A 20,980-nucleotide genomic window follows, 5' to 3' on the forward strand; every position below is an offset into this window, starting at 1 on the left:
GAAATCTAGCCATTTACAACATGGATAGATCTGGAGGACATCATGCTAAATTAAATCAGCCAAACACAGACAAAGAAACTGCTGCTGCTTCTCACTTAGACGGGGAATCTAAAAATGTAAACTCATAAAAGCAGAAAGTAGAATGGTGGTTGTTGGTGCCTAGGGGTGGGACCATAATGAGATGTTGTTCAAAGAGTACAAATTTTTAGTTATAAGGTGAATAAGTCTGAGAAATCTAATGTACAATAGCATTAGATTAGCAAAATAGCATTGTGTTTATAGTTAGTAATACTATAATGTATACTTACAATTTGCTACAACAGTAGGCCTTAAGTGTTTTTATTACCAAAAAAAAAAAAAAAATGGTTATCTATGTAGGTAATAGATGTGCTGATCAACCTGACTATATTTTACAATAAAATATATGCATATCAAATTATTACAAAATATGTGCATATCATTACATTGTAAACATTAAATACAGTTATACTATTTTTACCAGAAAAATCCATATCACACATACACAGATGTACAGTAAGTTCTCACTTAATGTAAAAAACAGGTTCTTGAAAATGGCAACTATAAATGAAGCAATGTTGCTATATACCAAACATAACTCTTGTTTATATCAATTAAACTCTGGTAAAATTTGTTTGTTTGAGACAGAGTTCTGCTCATGTCATCTAGACTGGAGTGCAATGGCGTGATCTCGGCTCAATGCAACCACTGCCTCCCAGGTTCAAGTGATTCTCCGGCCCCAGCCTCTCAAGTAGCTGGATTACAGGCGCCCCCTCACTATGCCCAGCTAACTTTTTTTATTTTTAGTAGAGATGGGGTTTTGCCATGTTGGCCAGGCTGGTCTTGAATTCCTACCCTCATGATCCACCTGCCTCAGCCTCCCAAAGTGCTGGGATTACAGGCGTGAGCCAACGCACCCAGCCCTAAGATTCGCCTTCTAAAATGATACGTTGCTTCACTTAGTTTCCAAGAATCTATCAACAATGTTAAGAATTTACTATACACGGTGGCTCAAGCCTATAATCCCAGCACTTTGGGAGGCCGAGACGGGCGGATCACGAGGTCAGGAGATCGAGACCATCCTGGCTAACACAGTGAAACCCCATCTCTACTAAAAAATACAAAAAACTAGCCGGGCGAGGTGGCGGGCGCCTGTAGTCCCAGCTATTCAGGAGGCTGAGGCAGGAGAATGACGTGAACCCAGGAGGCGGAGCTTGCAGTGAGCTGAGATCTGGCCACTGCACTCCAGCCTGGGCAAGAGAGCCAGACTCCGCCTAAAAAAAAAAAAAAAAAAAAAAAGAATTTACTATACATATATATAACTTATTTAGGTATATGTGAGAGAAACATATTTTTATATAGCTATAGATAGACAGATACATCTCAATGACAGAATCTCAGGCTTCCTACTAAATAAGACAAAATTATAACCGTTACTAAGAAATAAGGTAACGATTGAATGCTTAATATTAGCAATGTTCTAAGCTGGTTAATGTCATAGTACATTTAACAAATCTAGAAGGTGAGTAAATATTTTAATCCAGTGGGGGCCAAACCTTTGAATGAGAGGGCTTTTTTGCTTATCTAAGGTGGTGGATATCACAAAAATTATTCACCAACCTTTTTCTTTAAGTTCATCAGCTATCATTAGTATTAATGTATTTTATGTCTGGCTCAAGACAATTCTTCCAATGTGGCCCAAGGAAGCCAAAATATTGGAAACCTGTGCTTTAAACTATATTATAATTTGAAAATTTGCACATACAGAGTTTAAACCACAAATCTCAGTTTATACTAAAACAATAACATTCTGAAGTAACATTACATTTTTTTCATATTTAGGAAAATGCTTATTCTGATAAAACTGCTGAGTAAGAATTTTTGTAGAATTATATTTGCAACCTCTATAGGATTAAAAATCACTAAGCAGAAAAGATACAACATCTCTCTCTCGTGTTCCTGGGATTTCTGAACCAAATTCCAATATGTCCACTACTCACCTTACACATTTTAGACACGATACAAAAAGAATATTTGAAAAAAATACATTGACATAGAGCTCAATATACACATATTTCTATGTTTCCAAAAGCAATGGAACAGCAGTCAGATCGTGCAGCCCCTTATAAACAATAAAGTAGACATTGGCTCTCCCTGTAAACTTGAAGGGAGATCACTAAAGAAAAAAGAGAATTCTTAGAAGATTTAACAGCGTGGGACAAAAGATGTCCCTATTCGTGAATATGAGAAAAAAATGCAGCCTTTTCAGAAATTATTTACATTGGAGCAGAGTTTCCCAAACTACATTTGAAGGCCTGGCTTCCTTCTTGACCTTGTTCCCCTGGCCTATGTCCTCTCCTTCATTCACTGTCACCTACCTGGGTGTTTGGCTACTGTCTCATGTATCTTCACATTGTAGGGCTCCTTTCTTTGCTCCAGAAAGGTGACCAGGTCTGGGTTAGAGATAGCAACACCTGTTTTAGTTTTAAAAATTAACATGACTACTGTTAGGGATTCTCCAATTACCTACCTAATACTATACTAAGCAGAAAAGAGAAATTATGGAAGATCCTAGATAATCCAAAAATTGTTTCCTGACAGAATCCTTAAAATATTTAAGTATTTTAAATCTGTGGGTTCTAAGTTCCACTACCAAGTACTACTGAATCAAAATAAGCAGTGCAAACTGTATTTTAAGATGTGGGAAACAATATTTTATGTCATTGAATTTCGAGAATTACCACTAACCTAGAATGGAGGACACAAATTAGCTCAAGAAAAGAGAAGGTTTACATAGAGATAAAACATCTTAACAATATTCTTTTTTACACCAGAAAACTCCCAATAGTTTCTTAAAGAAAGAAACTGAAATTAATTCACACAAAGCAGAAGCTCCCAAGAGACATTCTACAAAAATAGAAAATCAAACTCTGAGGGAGTATTAGGAATTATGTATTGAAGTTATCCTCACCCAGGGAGACCAGGTTTCTGTAGTTCTCCAACATCACATCTCTATATAAATTCTGCTGTGCAGGATCCAGGCATTTCCACTCTTCTGGAGAGAATTCTATGGCCACATCCCTGAATGTTAAGTGTTCCTGAAAATATATATGTATCAAGTGACAGAGTTCTTAATTTGACTACAGGTGAAATGAGTTAAGAGAACTAGTTCTGACATGTGACTGACTGGGATTATCTGACAAAATAACTTTCAACACAGTAATGTTCTCTAAAGTATCCTATAGCTCCGCGGAAAAAGGAAGGCATTCCAACAGTTCCTGTTCCTGCAATAAAAATAATGGGCTACACTGACCTGCCCCTACCAAAACCAAGCAGAGTAGGCCCTGTGACCTCCTGGAAAAAAGATTGAACTCACCTCTCATGAAAGTATCTGGAATGCCTCACGCTTGACCTTGGCCTCGCTGTAATATGCAAGGAACTTAATTTAAAAATCAGAAATGTTTCCACCCAGAACAACAGACGGGGTCTGTGGGGAGGGCACAAGTGATTTCTCTTCAAATTGTACATGTGATCCTACTGGAAGACTGTGCTGAGAGTCACTTAGCTAAGCACTGCCTCTCAAGCTTCAATGCGCATAGTAATTATTTGATATTCTAGGCCTCACTGTAACAAAATTTTGCAGGTTTGAAGAGTTCATGAATTAGCTTCTTATAGCAAGTCTTCTGTTAATGCTGATGTTCCTCCACCTAGACACATTATATTACCACTCGGCTAGAGAGAGCAGGCACAGCACAGTCCTTTACCCCAACAACCTTATCACAACACAAATACTTTTCATCCCAAGACAAGACCACAAATCATCATCCTGAAGCACTAGCATTCTCTGCCGGATGTTTAAGTTCACAGAGGCTGGAGATGGTGTCAATGTCTGAGTAAGTCTGCATTTGAAAAACAACATGTGGTCCAGGCGCAGTGGCTCATGCCTGTAAATCCCAGCACTTCGGGAGGCAGAGGCGGGGGGGTCACAAGGTCAGGAGTTTGAGACCAGCCTGGCCAATATGGTGAAACCCCGTCTCTACCAGAAATACAAAAATTAGACGGGCGTAGTGGCGTGCGCCTGTAATCCCAGCTACTCAGGAGGCTGAGGCAGAAGAGTCACTTGAATCAAGGAGGTGGAGGCTGCAGTGAGCCGAGATCACACCACCGCACTCCACCTGGGCAACACACTGAGACTCCATCTCAAAAAAAAAAAAAAAGAAAGAAAGAAAAAAAAAAACATGTGCACCTGTATTAATGCGATATTGATGGAGCACGTACTATGTACTCAGGAGTACGTCACAGAGCACTGTGCTGAGACAATCACATTATGTGTTAATTCTCAGGACATCCTGGGAGGTGGGCACTAGGTGTCCAATACTTCTCAGGATTTAAATGCAGGGCCCAAAATTACCATTTCCTTTCCATTTTCCTACCACTGATTTGTTTTTTAAAGGTATAGAATAACCACTCAATATAAATACATCACAAAGAAACAAAGGGTGTATTAAATGCAATTCAGAGAAATTTATTTTTGTGTTTGTATTTAAGATTTGTGGAAAAACAAAACAAAACAAAAAAAAACACTAAAACTGCAGAGATGACAGGTTGCTGGATGAGATGTCTCCAGAAACACTGGCTTTAATTGTATAAAAAAGATTTTAAGGCCCAAAAGTATACAGCTTTTCCCCATTTATCTGCTTTTGTGTTTCAGGAAATTGGGAGCACCAGCTCTGGAGAAGCAGTAGGAGTAGTCACTCCAAACTCTGATCTCCTCTAAGCAATTCCGAGAGATTTCAGTGTGGGGTCAGACCCGGACAAGGTTTAGCAGAGGGTGGATCTGGGCAGGGTTAGGACAGAGAGTGGGACCTAGATTTCTGTTATGCCACTAAGATTTTTCAGTTTTGTCTTTTCTAAGCCTGCCCAAGAGAAATTTGATTCCCAGATTTTATGAAATTTTAATCTATTTTAGCCACTTCTCTGTGTCTTTAATAACATACTACAAGGAATTTAACCAAATCCCTTATGTTTCTCTAGAGCAATTATATTAGAAGCTAAATATTTATTCTTAGCAAGGTGAAAACAATACTAACAATAACAACTTCTGTCAATGAATACTCTTTTCAGGTGGTGGCATAAAAACTCACAAAACAATAAAAGGGAAGTAACCCAAATGAAGCTTAAGTGTCCTGTACAGTTTCCGTCTTTGTACTGAACACATGATGCTGAATTCAACCATTTATTCATGTGCTCCAGACTGCAAGTTCCTTGAGGGTAGGGACCATGACTATTTCATCTCTTTTTCTAATGGACCATATGAAATAGAAGCAATTAGCTTATGGATCAGTTTGAGTCTCCAGATCTCACTTTTCACCAAAAAAAAACCTAGAAAACTGGAGCAACTCTTATCCGGGTATAAACCAAGGAGATTCTGTGAGGGGAGGAACAAACCCTGAATGAGTAATTTCTCTTCCTCTAAAATGGGAGCAGAATTAGACCATGCTGCCATACTGACCCCAGTCTGCACAGGACATCTTCAGATGTCTCAAATACAGATGCTAGTGTGTCCCCAGTGACCTTGGGCTGATATCCCCATAGTGATCCAGGCAGGAGAGATTCAGGCTCAATTAGTGGGATGCAAACAGAAAATGAAACAGCCCTGGCAAAGCTGCAGATCCTGGATACAGATGTGATAGCCCCTGTCCGTGATCAGCTAACTCTGAGGCAAAGGGAAGGACAAAACTACTCTATCCAGTAACACAGTTTATAGGGAGGCATAGTTGTGACTTTGGCTCTGAATATTTTGTGGCCCTGAACTCCCACTGCTAAGGTGCTTTTTTACAGGTAACAGATTCTGCCACAGGATTCTGTTCATACCAGAAGCCTCCCACACAACTATAGCAGGACACTGGACAAGATCTGGAAAACTCAAAGGGCTCCACCTAGGATGACCTCTCATGATGCAGAAAATGTCTTCTATGAGTTTTCTTTATGTCTTCAGCCCAAAGTCTGGTCCTGTCTTGTGAATCCTAGGCAGAGGTCAGCTTTTATGTGCATATTCTAGATGGGATCAATGTGCCTCAGCATTCTTAGGGATTATAGCAAGCAGAGTAAAACCAGAGGAAAGATTCTCTCATGGAGGCTCCTTCAACACATTCTAAAGAATATTTTGACCTAAAAGGAAAAACCTGGGGTAAACATAAGTAGAGAGTTTATTTGGGCCAAAGCTTGAAGATGCAACACGGGAATATAAAGCTGCCCTGAATATACACTCCAATTAGAAGCAGTTACGAGTATACACATATATATACACGTGTATATATATACATACATATGTATACGTGTGTATACATACATACGTGTATATATGTATAGATACATACACATATATATATATATATATATATATTTTTTTTTTTTTTTTCTTAAAGAGACAGAGTTTCACTCTTGTTGCCCAGGCTGGAGTGCAATGGCATGGTATCAGCTGACTGCAACCTCTGGCACCTGGATTCAAACGATTCCCCAGCCTCAACCTCCCAAGTAGCTGGGATTACAGGCATGTGCCACCACGCCAGCTAATTTATTTTTATTTTTATTTTTTTTAAGTAGAGACGGGGTTTCACCATATTGGCCAGTCTGGTCTCGAACTCCGGACCTCAGGTGATCCACCCGCCTCCGCCTCCCTAAGTGCTAGGATTACAGGCGTGAGCCACCATACCCAGCTGACGAGTATATTTTTAAAGGCAAAAAGGGAGGCAGAGAGGGAACTGATAGAAAGTTGTCAGAAATTCTTAATGGCTTATAGAAGTGGTTAGTGACTGGCTATATAAATTAACACATAAGGTGTGGGTTATAGTGTCCAGTATGAAATTATTAGGTTAATTTATAGCCATTTGTGGCCAAGCATGGTGACTCACACCTGTAATCCCAGCACTTTGGGAGGCCAAGGTGGAGGGATCGAGAGGTCAGGAGATCAAGACCGTCCTGGCTAACACGGTGACACCCCATCTCTACTAAATAATACAAAAAATTAGCCAGGTGTGGTGGTGGGTGCCTGTAGTCTCAGCAACTCAAGAGGCTGAGGCAGGAGAATCACTTGGACCCGGGGGCACAGGTTGCAATAAGCGGAGATCGCACCACTGCACTCCAGCCTGGGCGACGGAGACCCCGCGTCTCAAAAAAAAAAAAAAAAGTGTCTAGCCATTTGTGGCAACAGAACACAATTTCAAAAGACAGTTCAAAGAGGGGAACAGTACATGACTACGGTCTCATTTTAACACATTACTGGGTCTGATCATTAAAATAACTTGTATTTCTCAGATAAAAGTTGTCCTTCTCTCAAATCCCAAGACATAAATTCAGAATTTGGAACTGCACATTTAAGACTTGGAGGACTGGTGAGCTATGCACATTTGTGGGCATTTGGGCAAAGGGAGAAGGGAGTTGAAGTTCTCAGGTTTAATCAATGCACATGTAGGATCCTGATTGGGATTACGGGCCCCATGATCAGGGAATCAGTGTCAGATTTGAAGATGCTAGGCACACCGACGAAGGAGGAATAACTGATTGCAGTACTCAAAAGTTATTTTTGTAGAAATCCAGTATAACTGTTATAGAAGGGACTGTAGATCTCAAATTGAAGGACAGACCATACTGTTTCCAGATTTGGGGAGCACTTTGCTGCACTTTGTGCGCCTTGCCACCAAATTGTGGGTTGTGAGTGGAATCCTGAGAAAGGTTTTTCTCTAAAGTGAAACCTAGAGGGCACTTGTGTATAATGTCTGGTGATTCTGGACAGTGTGTGGAAAATATAACTAAAAGCAAAATCATCTGCAATCCTAAAAAACTGTCCACAACAGAGAAGAAAATGTTTTCTTACATAATTAAACCAAAATGTGATGTGCATCATAGGCAATCTACTAAGAGACTACAAACATAGAAACTCACCATAATTCTCAAGTAGAAGACATGACAGCACCATTTGTCATATACAGCTTATTGTAATTTTACGTAGTAATCTGAGAACTCATCTGGGTTTTCTAATTGGTAATATTCATAGAAAAAATAAACTTCCAACATCTTCATGACAGGAGGTAGATTTGCAATGTGAGGCTAGGTACCTGCTGAAGGCAGCCTCCTACTCGCCTACAGAAACTGGGGGATAGGGTGTATGTTGTTGCTATTTACATTTCAAAGCAATAGTTTCCAGGTCCTAGATAAAGACAAGTTTGACTCAAAAAAGACGAATGACTTAACTGATAAAAATGATTTATATAAATTTTAAAGAAGCAGAGAAAATACGTAAATATAAAAGTTTTCAAGAGAGGCACAGTGGCTCACGCCTGTAATCCCAGCACTTCGGGAGGCCGAGGCGGACAAATCACTTGAGGTAAGGAGTTCGATACCAGCCTGGCCAACATGGTGAAACTCCCTCTCTACTAAAAATACAAAAATTAGCCGAGGTGATGGTGCAGACCTGTAATCCAGCTACTCAGGAGGCTGAGGCAGGAGAATTGCTTCAACTTGGGAGGTGGAGGTTGCAGTGAGCCGAGATCACAGCACTGCACTCTAGCCTGGGCAACAGAGTAAGACTGCGGCTCAAAAAAAACAAAACAAAAAAAGTTTTCAAACTAAATGCTTTAAGAAAAGGGAGAAGAGCAAAAATTCTTCCCTCATTCTAAAGAAAGACCATTAAGCCGCGTCTAACTTGGGTTTGCTCCTACAACAGCCAGGTTTAAAGGCATGGTCTTGAACTCACTAACGTCTGAATTCTTGTAGGCAAGTGACAGATGGACTTGGGCACACTGTGGGCACAGAAAAGAGGATTTGTGAGGAAGAAAAAAAGCAGAAGAGAGAAAGGAGCTATCATAAGTGATGGGTGCGGGCAGGGCAGGACTGACTAAAGGACTGGTTTGTGCTACAAGTGCAGGCCCAGGCAGGGCTACCATCTGACTGATTGCCGGGTCTATAAAAGCAGAGATTAGGATCAGGTGGTCCAGAAGCCTGGGTGAGGTAAGGAAACAGGTTCCTGCTACAGATCCAGTGTCTGGGGTTCAAATGAGCCAGGAGTCTTCCGGGCACTGTGTGTGTTCTTGCCACAACAACCTAGGAGCGGAGCTGTCATGGGCACAATTCCTGAGGGTAGAACCCTGTTCTGGGAGGAGTGGGCAATGTGAATGCCCAGTGAGCGTCCTGGGTAGTGGGTTAGCATTAAGTGGGGGCTAGCAGCAGGGTGAAGGGAAAGGGTGTTTCTCAGAATTCCTTTCCTCTAAGTTCCCAGTTCCCTTTCTCCCCGGGAGGAGACCTGGAGGAATCCGACAGTGCCCAGCAGGATCGCGCATGTGCAGAACCCACTAGCGCCTCCGGCAGACCCCAGACACCTCCCTCCAGCCCAGGCTCCCCATGTCTTTCTTCTGACAGAAAATCTGCGGAGTTTCCTCAACACCCTTCAACACTCCAACCTCAACGAGCTGTCCAGCCACTCACTAACGACCCCACCCAGAGTCAGCGCAGACCCACAAGCTCCGCGCTCTTCCCTCAACTGCCCCCCTGCAGACGCCAGTCCCTGCCTCTGGACACCCGTCTTCATTTCTGAACGTCTGCAACAAACCAGGGGCGCCCACACCCTCCTCAAGTTCCATAATGTGGCAGAACTACTCACAGAACTCAGCGAAGCGCTGTGCACATGACACCAGCGTATTCTAAAAGATGCCGCTCAGGAACAGCCACGCGGAGGAGGCGCTCAGGGCAAGGGGACTGGTGGGAAAGTTGGGGCGGGCGGGTGAATGGCTTCCCTTCCTCACACACCTCACAAAAGCCTTTCCTTCAAGACCGGCTGGCAGCCCCCAAACCACGAGCCATGGCCGGCGCTGTCCCATTAATGAGTCCTGTTTGCTCACATGAACTCTATGTTTTGACGGGGCCTCGATCTCATTCCGAAAAGGGTAAAGAAGAAACCGGACCCCGGACTACAGCTCCTCCCACGCGGTGACCGCGCACGCCGCGCCGGCGTCTTCCCGGTGAGCTCCTCACCCCACAGCCCGGGGAAGGTGCGGGGCTGCGGGCGCAGAGCTGAACGAGGAGGGCTGCAGGCTGCCGCGCTGGGGCCGACAGGAGCCCGGGACCCTCACCGGAGGGGACTGAGGACCGAGGGCTGAGCGGGAACTCCACTCACAGACTCGGTCCCGCCGCCGCCATTTCCCGCCGGTTCCGATGAGGCCTCCCCAGCCTTGGGACTCCCTGCCCCGCACACTCACCATTTCCCCACTTCAGGGGTGTCACGGAGTCTCAGCTACGAATCATCCAATAAGCGCAAGTCACAGAGCGACGGAGGCTGAAGCTATGCCCGAATCACCTAGGCCTCCCTAACTGGTGGAAGCCGGACGGTGAGGTCCTAACAGACCTCAAGCTGGAGCGAGAGGCAAAAACCGCGCTTAATCCCGGATGCCGCCCCCTCCTCTCCCGCTGCGCGCCTGATTGGGCACTTCTCAGTCCAGCGCTCTGATTGGATAGGACACCAAGCTCCACACCCTCAGAATTTGAGTGACATAACTTGCCACCAAACAGTGCACTTAATGTATTTTCAGTCAGGGCTTTCTCTCTGCGGCTAGGCTTGGCTCTGTTGGGGGTTCATTTTTAACCTTCTGGTGTGTAATGTTACGTCCATTTATAAATTGTACAGGCACGGGCGCGCCACACACTTGTTCACAAATGGAAACAATATAATGGCAATTATTATATTTTAGATTTCATAACCTCTCTATCCTTTGGTCTTTTGAGTAGGACACCTGAGATTTTAAGAGGGAAGCAATCCTTTAAAAAATAAAATGTTAGCTATTTGTGAATTTTCCATTTTTTATTAGCCACATCAAAAATAATAAAAAGAAACAAGTGAAATTGTTTATGATAATTTTAACCTATTGTATACAAAATATTGTTTTAATATGTGATCAATATATAATTAGAAATAAAGTATATTTCTGATCTCATTCGTCTAAACTCACTGTGTATTTTATGTTTGCAGCACATTTTCCTTAAAATCAGCCACATTCCAGGTACCCAGTACCTACATATGGCAGGTGGCTGCCACATTGAGTGCAGCCATGATGGCTCTGACCTCAAGGAAGCAAGGGGACTGAACACCTCTCTTCTGCTGCAAGTGAGGGAACAGCCTCTCTACCAACTTTTCTCCTCAGGCTCAAGGATGGGTGGGACAGTGCCCCCAAAGGGAGCCTGGGCTGCAAGCTGAGAGTGTCCACGTGAAGATCACTGTCTCCCAGTTGCTGTCTGGTGCCAGTGTGGTGGTCTCCTCAGTTCAGCCAGGCCTGGGCTCTCTTCCCATGACCAGAAAGAATAAGACATACAGACACCAGAAAGTGAGTAAAGCAGAGTAGGATTTATTAAGCAAAAGGAAACCTCTCAGCAGCAAGAGGGGACATGAAAGCAGGTTGCCAGAAATGGGGCTGAGTTCTGGGTCTTTTATGTGGCAAGAACAAGGAACACTTCTGTGGGTTCTGTCCAAATGGGAGGGGTAAAGTTCCCCTATAACAGTGTTACATCTGAGCATGCCTGGCATTGACTACAATGACTCCATCTTAGTTATTACCCATGAGTGCCCAAGCGAAACCCATAGCAGGTGGAAAGGGTGAAGCTAAAACCAAAATACTTATGTCATGTTAGGTAACATTATAAGGAACTTGGTCAAGTTAGACATTGAGGTTGATTTATTACACCTGGGCCTAAGTTGGGACAGTCCCTTCTGATCAACATCCTGGCATAAGAGGAAGTTCCTTTTTTTTTTTTTTTTTTTTTTTTTTTGAGATGGAGTCTCGCTCTGTCGCCCAGGCTGGAGTGCAGTGGCCGGATCTCAGCTCACTGCAAGCTCCGCCTCCTGGGTTCACGCCATTCTCCTGCCTCAGCCTCCCGAGTAGCTGGGACTACAGGCGCCCACCACCTCTCCCGGCTAGTTTTTGTGTGTGTGTGTGTATTTTTTAGTAGAGGGGGGTTTCACCGTGTTAGCCAGGATGGTCTCGATCTCCTGACCTCGTGATCCACCCGTCTCGGCCTCCCAAAGTGCTGGGATTACAGGCTTGAGCCACCGCGCCCGGCCAAGAGGAAGTTCTTAACCACATTTCTTCCCACTAGCTACAGGGGTGGTGCATGTGTGGTCCTATGGGTGTTTTTCCTCTCGGGAGACCCTCCCTCCCTATCTTCCTAACCAGCTTCTGACTGCCTCCTCTCTCAGGGGATCCTCTTCCTTTTAAATATCAGATAGTAAACAAGGAATGATGGGGCCACAGGAAGAGAGAGCACCATGTCTTCAGATCTCTTCACAGCCTTGCCCTCCAGAGTTTAGATGTGGAGGGAATAGATTAAAGGCAAACTTCTGGTTTTGCTATTTATCTTTGTACCTAACTGTCAGACTATAACTGTGTTTTTCTCCTGTGGTGTGGGGCACTGTGTGAGTTTAAGCACCAATCACATGCATCCACATCTACCTGCACTTCTGTTCCCAGAAGGAAGGCCGTGAGTGTGAGTTGTCCAGGTCCTTGACATTTTGAACAAAGCATTGAACAAAATGCAAAATGGAACAAAACACATGAAGGAAACAGCAAAAGCAGGGGTTTATTAAAGCAAGAAATCACTCCACAGGGTGGGTGTGGGACCCAGCAAGCAGCTCAAGGACCTGGTTACAAAGTTTTCTGGGTTTTAAGTACTCCTTTTGAGATCCCTATCAGCTACCCCTTATCTGGATGAAAGATTTGGTCCCTGGCTAATCAAAGGCTGAGGTGAATTGGTACCCTATGCAGATGAAGGCATGGCCTGTGCTTGGCCCACAGCCACTCCAAGGCACTCTCCTTTTCTATCAGAGAACTGGTGCCAGGGGGAGGGTTGTAGTGATAGTTGCCTTTGATCCTTTGCTACTCAGGTGTAGATGAGGTTTCTCCTTTTGGTTTAGATGTAGGAAGTTCATGGTAATTGGCATTAGGTTCCTTGCTCCCAGACCTTGGTGTTTTTTCTTTTAGGAAGTCAGCACAAATTGGCCTTAAGTTCCCTGCCTCCAGACCCCATTATCCTGCCTCACTTCTCTATAAGTCAATACCATCTTACAACAAATTTAACTTTAAATAAAGGAAACACAAAATCAATACTTACAGGGTGCCAAGCATTTGCAGGTTATTTGTAATCAATTTGTCCTGGAATCCTGTCTTTAATGGGTATATATAATACTAAGCTATAACTGCATAACAAACAATCCCAAATCATACTAGTTCAGGATTAAGCTGGTTAGAAATTTAGACTGGGCTCAGCTGGGCCATTCTTCTGGGCTCAGTTTGGCTCCTACAAGTGTGAGTGGTCAGCTGCTGGTGAATTAGGTGGCTCTGCTTCTGGGAGTGAGCTGTCTGTAAACTGAGGCACTTTGGCTTTTCCCAGCATGCTATTTTATCCTCCAGAAAATTAAAATGGGCTTGTTCTCATAGAGATGGAAGAATTCTGAATAAGATAACAGAAGCATTTAAGACCTTTTGAACCTGGGCCCCAAACTGGCACACTATCACATGCACAGCTTCGGCCTGTGCAAATAAGTCAAGAGAGATTCAAGTTTGGGAAACAGAATCTGTCTCTGATGGGAACAACTATAAAAGCCATTTCCGGCCGGGCGCGGTGGCTCAAGCCTGTAATCCCAGCACTTTGGGAGGCCGAGGCGGGCGGATCACGAGGTCAGGAGATCGAGACCATCCTGGCTAACACGGTGAAACCCCGTCTCTACTAAAAAATACAAAAAACTAGCCGGGCGAGGTGGCGGGCGCCTGTAGTCCCAGCTACTGGGGAGGCTGAGGCAGGAGAATTGCGTGAACCCGGGAGGCGGAGCTTGCAGTGAGCTGAGATCCGGCCACTGCACTCCAGCCTGGGCGGCAGAGCGAGACTCGTCTCAAAAAAAAAAAAAAAAAAAAAAAAAAGCCATTTCCAAGAACATGAATACAATAAGAATTTTTTTAATTGCTGTTTTTGCAATCAATTTTATCATGACTTTTCTTGTAGATGTGGCTCATATAACTGTCCCACAGGTACCAAGCAGCTGGCTTGGACTCAGGATTGATGCTTTCCTAACTCTGAAGCCCATGCACCTCCATAGACCATACTACTCAGCCAGCTTTTCGTGTCCATCAAGGGGCTGAAGAGTGACACTTCTGAAATAGAAGCAAGAATTTTTTTTTTTTTTTTTTTTTTTTTTTTGAGAATCTCATCCCATCCACCCCTTACTCTTCACCATTGGAAATAATTCACTTCAGGGAATGGTTCTGAAGTCTCTTGAAAAAACTGGAAATAATTTGAGGATTTTGCTGAGCATTGGGTTTAGGAAAGTAATGCCCAACGTTACATTTTTAATTTATTACAGGAGAAATTTACCTATAATGCACTCAACATAGCGGCAAACTCTTTATTTTTTGTATTTGTTGACTATTTATGATTGTTAATATAGACTAAATCAAATTATTGTTCCTGAAACAACTTTTGCTCTGAAGGCAAGTGACATAGCAATAGGGCTGCTGATATTTTTCTTGCTGCAATTTAGCCAATTAGCAGAGTATGCTTCGAAGGGCCAAGATGTTTTCTAAGACTCTACATTTAGGAACAGTTATAGGGCAAATGTCCAGAGCACACACAGAAATCACACACAACCAATGCATTCCTCACCCCGAATCAATGCTTCTCACCCTTGGATGCATATTAGAATAGCCTGCTGTGCGTGTGGGTGGTGGTCCCTCACCCTGAATCAATGCTGCTCTCCCTTGGATGTATATTAGAATAGCCTGCTGTGCATGTGGGTGGTGGTATTTAAAGTTCCCAAACCCAAGTTGCAAGGGAATAATTAAGCCAGAATATCTAGAGTGAGACCCAGGCAACGGTGTGATTTAAAGCTCTCCAGGTGATTACAATATGCAACCACACTCCCAAATGTCTACTGTAAACCAACATCTTTCGGAGAACCAGTTGAAAACATTTCTCAAATTAATGTAAAAAGTGTTTGCTGTTGAGTTGTGCCCTTTCAGTCTTACCTGTATTATCTACATTCTTTCCTTTGCAAAACTGACCTCTGCTACTTGTTTTCTTCCTGATTCAAACCAGTTCTACAAACACTGAGTGCACACTATGTGCAGCCCATGGTGCTAGGTGGATATTGTTGTGGAGGAAGGACTTTGCTGTAAGAAATTTACATTCCCCAAAACTAAAACCATGCTACTTACTCAATTGATGTAATAAATGAGACTGAGGGGAACTCCCAAGGGTCAAGACATGTATACATACCTTGGAATGTTAATATCTATCTCATGATGACTGAGTGTAAATGCTCCACTTTTTTCTTTCTTTTTTTTGACATGCAGTCTCACTCTGTGCCCAGGTTGGAGTGCAGTGGACCACACCCGGCCAATGCCCCACTGTCACACAAAACAATACAAAACATTGCTACTATTCTGAAATATTACATTAGAATTAAATATGTAATATTTACATTTTTATTGATGTATAACATCCATACAGAAATGCATCCACAGTGACGTATTAATGTAATGCTCAATAATTTACAACAAAGCTAATACATTTGTGTAACTATAGAATAGAACTACCCTTGTTTTTGCGCACAAACCACTTCCTCTTTTCCTTCCCCCCAAATCTAGCCACAATCTTAGAGCTAATGTTATAGATGGTTTGTCTTTTTAGACAAGTCTTTTATTAGAGAATATTTTAAACTTATACACAGTAACCAAAATAGTATAATAGGCTGATGCTCAACCTCAACATCTACTAATTATGTCTCATTTATGTTTAATTTCTACTTCATTCCTTCCCCATCCCTACTTTTTTTTTCCTTTTTTTTTTTTTTTTTTTTTTTTGAGATGGAGTCTCCCTCTCCTTGCCCTGGCTGGAGTGCAGCGGTGTGATCTGGGCTCACTGCAAGCTCCACCTCCCGGGTTCATTCCATTCTCCACCCTCAGCCTCCCGAGTAGCTGGAACTACAGGCACCCACCACCATGCCTGGCGAATTTTTTGTATTTTTAGTAGAGATGGGGTTTCACCATGTTAGCCAGAATGGTCTCGATCTCCTGATCTCGTGATTGGCCCACCTCAGCCTCCCAAAGTGCTCGGATTACAGCTGTGAGCCACTGCGCCCGGCCTCCCATCTCCACTTTATTATTGTTTTTAGTTATTTTCTGTAAGATAAGATGTATATGCATTGAAACATACAGTTTTTACTGTACCTTTTTGACAAATCAATACATCCATATAAGCTTTTCTCTTTTAATCATAGAATTACTGCCACTTAGCAATTATTAATGTGCATATGAATCACCTGAAAATATTTGAAATAGAGATTTTGATACAATACATCTGGGTTTTGTCTGGAAATGTGTATTTCTGACAAAGTACAGATCCATAGAGCACATGGTAACTACAAGGTCTCTTTTGTCTAAAGTGTATAAAACTTGATGAATAAAATTAAGAAAAATTGACCTCGGATAAAGGAACAAATCAAAACACATGTGCAATACACCATCTGTAGGAGCATTTTGTCAACGATGACTCACAGTCATATGTGACCTTTACTGAACTGCCCAAAATTCAGTGATTTATACCAAGTGAACGTAAATTTCATAGTTTCCTATTAAAATTATATTTAATGCCTTTACAAAATCTAAGTTTTCTTATAAAATTAAGTAACAATATTTGATATGACATTATAAATTCCATTTATATTAAACTTAAACTTACATAAGTTTATTAGACAGGGTCTGTGTGTCTTCCACTAGATATCCTTTTGGCTTCCAGCATTTGCACAGGCACCACAGCTGAGAAGCACAGGACAGATTTACTAGACACAGGATGTTCCCTGCATCTTTATCTCTCAGTTCATCAGTCAACCAAGTCAGGTGAGAACTGGGGTCCTGTATTTGTTAGCGTAAAGTGTCTCATGGACCCTCTCTTTAGAGGGAAAAGAGACTAGAAGTTTATTCTGGGAGCAGTTCCTGGGACACGGGCTAAGCTGCCTAAGGAGTGAGGATTCTGTCCAGCAGGTACAGACTTCTCAGAAGAGAAAGATGAGGCAGCCATTCTGAACCTGGAGCTCCATCGCCCCTTGTCCCATCTCATTAAGACAATTCTGAGGGGTTGTTCTGGAACATGTCTGGATGATGGCAGGTAAAAGACAGTATGGGCTTTGATGGAACTTGGGTAAGATCTGTCAAGGGAAGGTAGGAAGCCAATGCTCAGCATCTGAGTTTGTGTTCTTGAGGACAATGGGTTGCCATTTTAGGCCCAAGTCCATTTTCACTAAAGAGCAGGCTAGAGAGTTTGCATGGCTCCCAGATTCCATTTATGATTATTTCAAGGGTTGGGGTCAGGAAGGGTCTAAGTCTCAATATCTTTGGGAAATTCTGGAAAGTCTGTTTTGGAAACCTGGAAAGAACTCTTGCCTGGTGCCTGAATGCTTGATTTGCTGTTCTGCATTGATATATTCTTGGCAGCCAGAGAGCCAGGTTTGCATTCATACCGATAGAGCTGTGAGTCAGAGGTTGAAGTGGCCAGGACAAGTGTCTTGGTGGCAGGCTAGGGTACCTTATGATAGCAAACTTCAAGACTGTTTACATGCAGCTTGGCAATCAGGGTTGAGTCCTAGCCCAAGTGCTTAGATGCAGCATGGGGCCAATCAATAAATCCACCACCAATCCTTCAGCTGTCTATGAGGTAAAAAAGAGTCCAATTCATGTCTTGATGGAGGGGCTCTACCAGGTGTTTAGATGACACCCTGGATTTCTTGACTTCTGACTTATTAGAACAAATTCGGGACAAATTTATTCTTGGATATGTGAACAGTCATTACCCTGCTAGGATAATGTGGGACAGATTGCATTAAAATAGAAGGTGTTAGAAACTCCTGACAATAAGGAGAAAAATCACAAACTCAATTAAAAAATACACAGAAGTTATTTTTTAAATTATACATTAAAAGAAGTTGGCCGGGCGCGGTGGCTCACGCCTTTAATCCCAGCACTTGGGAGGCCGAGGTGGGTGGATCACAAGGTCAGGAGATCAAGACCATCCTGGCTAACACGGTAAAACCCCGTCTCTACTAAAAAGACAAAAACAAAATTAGCCGGGCGTGGTGGTGGGCACCTGTGGTCCCAGCTGCTTGGGAGGTTGAGGTGGGAAAATGGCGTGAACCTGGGAGGTGGAGCTTGCAGTCAGCCGAGATTGTGCCACTGCACTCCAGCCTAAGCAACAGAGCGAGACTCCGTCTCAAAAAAAAAAAAAAAAAAAAAGTAAAAATGGCCGTTTTGCCAGGCAGGGTGGCTCACGCCTGTAATCCCAGCACTTTGGGAGGCTGAGGCGGGCGGATTACCTGAGATCAGGAGTTCGAGACCAGCCTGGCCAAGATGGAGAAACCTGTCTCTATTAAAAACACAAAATAGCCAGGCTTTGTGGCACATGCCTGTAGTCCCAGCTACTCAGGAGGCTGAGACAGGAGAATCATTTGAACCCCGGAGGTGGAGGTTGCAGTGAACTGAGATCGTGCCATTGCACTCCAGCCTGGGCAAGAAGAGGGAAACTCCATCTCAAAAAAAAACAAAAAACAAAAAAAACAAAAACAAAAAAACAAAAAAAAAAAACCACGCCGTTTTTCACAAGGCATCCAACTTCAATGGTGGTTAGAAAAAAAGCTCCAAAATCTATGAGTTTTGTCTGGCCATCACTTTGGGAAATTAAATGTTTTCTAATATTGTCCCTTTTTATGAGCAGTAGAAACACACTGTTCATACTTGTAAAGTGTATATAAATGGTCAATAACCTTTTGAAAGATAATTTAAAAATATGTATCAAGAGTTGAAAGGAGCCAAATATGATAGCTCACACCTGTAATTTCAGCACTTTGAGAGGGGAAAGTGAGTGAATTGCCTGAATCCAGGAGTTCATCAGGCTGAGCTACATGGCAAAACTTCGTATGTATAAAAAATGCAAAAAAAATGGCTGGGTATGGTGGCTCACACCTGTAATCCTAGCACTTTGGGAGACTGAGGCAGTAAGATCACAAGGTCAGGAGTTCGAGACCAGTTTGGCCAACATGGTGAAACCCCGACTCTACTAAAAATACAAAAATTAGTCGGGCGTGGTGGCATGGACCTGTAGTCCTAGTCACTCAGAAGGCTAAGGCAGGAGAATCCCTTGAACCCAGGAGGTGGAGATTGCACTGAACAGAGATTATACCACTTCACTCCAGCCTGGGTGACAGAACAAGACTCTGTCTCAGGAAAAAAAAAAAGCAAAAAATTTCTGGGTGTTGTGGTCTGAGCCTGTAGTTCCAGCTACTTGGGAGGCTGAGGTGAGAGGATAAGTTAAGTTTGGGAGGTAAAGGTCATAGTGAGCTGAGATTGTGTCACTGCACTTCAGCCTGGGCAATAGAGTGAAACCACATTTAAAAATAAAAAAGAAGTTGAGAGTTACATGTTCTTGTATGAAAGTTTCTACCTGTTGAAAGGCATCTCATAAGAACACTTGAGCATCTGCACAGAGATGCTCACACTAGCATGTTGTTGGTGGGCTTACACATAATCAATAAATAAAAAGAAACAGAAGTGGAAGTAAAAAAAAGAAGGAAAAGAAGGAGGAAGAGGAGGAGAAGGAGGAGGAGGAGGGGAAGAAGAAGAAGAGGAAGAAGAAGAAGGAGAGGAAGAAGAAGAAGGAGGAGGAGGAAGAGAATCAGCAGCACACACATATATGTGAATTTTTTTTGGTCATGAACACCTAGAAAATATCTTTCTTGACATTAGGAAAGAATTGGGAAAGAATTTTTGGCTAAGTTCCCAAAAGCAATTGAAAGAAAAACAAACACTGACAAATGGGACCTAATTAAACTAAAAAGCTTCTGCACAGCAAAAGAAGCTATCCACAGAGTAAACAAAATTTATAGAATGAAAGAAGATATTTGAAAACTATGCATCTGACAGAGGCCTAATTTCCAGAATCTGTAAGAAATGTAAACCACCAAAAAAGCAAAAAAACAAAATAAGCCTATTTTAAAATGAGCAAAAACATGAACAGATACTTATCAAAGGAGAACTTACAGGCACCCAACAAACATGAAAATATGCTCTGCATCACTAATCATCAGAGCAATGCAAACCAAAACCACAGTGAGATAACATCTCACACCAGTCAGAATGGCTGTTACTAAAGAGTCAAAAAAGGCAGATGTTGGTGAGGCTGTGGAAAAAATGGAACACTTATACACTCCTGGTAAGAATGTAAATCAGTTCAGCCACTGTAGAAAGCAGTATGGAGATTTCTCAAAGAACTTAGAACTACCATTTAATCTGGCAATCCCATTACTGGGTATTTATTCCAAAGAAACCCAATTTTTCTACCAAAAAGCTGTCAATGGATCTACAATTCTGGGGTCTGGAGGATGGAGGCTCTCTTCTCACAGCTCCACTAGGTGGTGCCCCAGTGGGGACTCTTTGTAGGGGCTTCAACCCCATATTTGTCTTCCACACTGCCCTAGCAGAGGTTCTCCATGAGGGCCCTGCCCCTGCAGCAAACTTCTGCCTGGGCATCCAGAAATTTCCATACATCATCTGAAATCCAAACGGAGGTTTCCAAACAACAATTCTCAACTTCTGTGCACCTGTAGGCTCAAAACCAGGTAGAAGATGCCACCTTCTGAAGCAATAGCCCAAGCTATACCTTGGCCCCTTTAAGTCACAGCTGGAGTGGCTTAAACACAGGACACAAAGTCCCTAGACTGCACACAGCAGAGGTACCCTGGGCCTGGCCCACAAACCATTTTTTTATTCCTAAACCTCCAGGCCTATAATGGGACAGGCTGTCACAAAGGTCTCTGACATGCCCTGGAGAAATTTTCTCCATTGTCTTGGTGATTAACTTTTGGCTTCTCATTACTTAAGCA

At 42.8% G+C, this 20,980-nt stretch overlaps 1 protein-coding gene across 1 annotated transcript in view; it reads right to left on the bottom strand.

The window, feature by feature from the left end:
* ZNF732 (zinc finger protein 732) overlaps positions 1-10,444 on the bottom strand; it is a 36,707-nt gene extending 26,263 nt beyond the window's left edge. The window contains 3 exon segments of the mRNA XM_045391959.2: positions 2,397-2,471; positions 2,990-3,116; positions 10,272-10,444. Coding sequence (XP_045247894.2) covers positions 2,397-2,471; positions 2,990-3,116; positions 10,272-10,274 — 205 coding nt within the window. The 5' untranslated portion in view covers positions 10,275-10,444.
* Positions 10,445-20,980: the final 10,536 nt, after the last annotated feature.

Source organism: Macaca fascicularis, chromosome 5 (genome assembly GCF_037993035.2).
Source record: "Macaca fascicularis isolate 582-1 chromosome 5, T2T-MFA8v1.1".
NCBI lineage: Eukaryota > Metazoa > Chordata > Mammalia > Primates > Cercopithecidae > Macaca > Macaca fascicularis.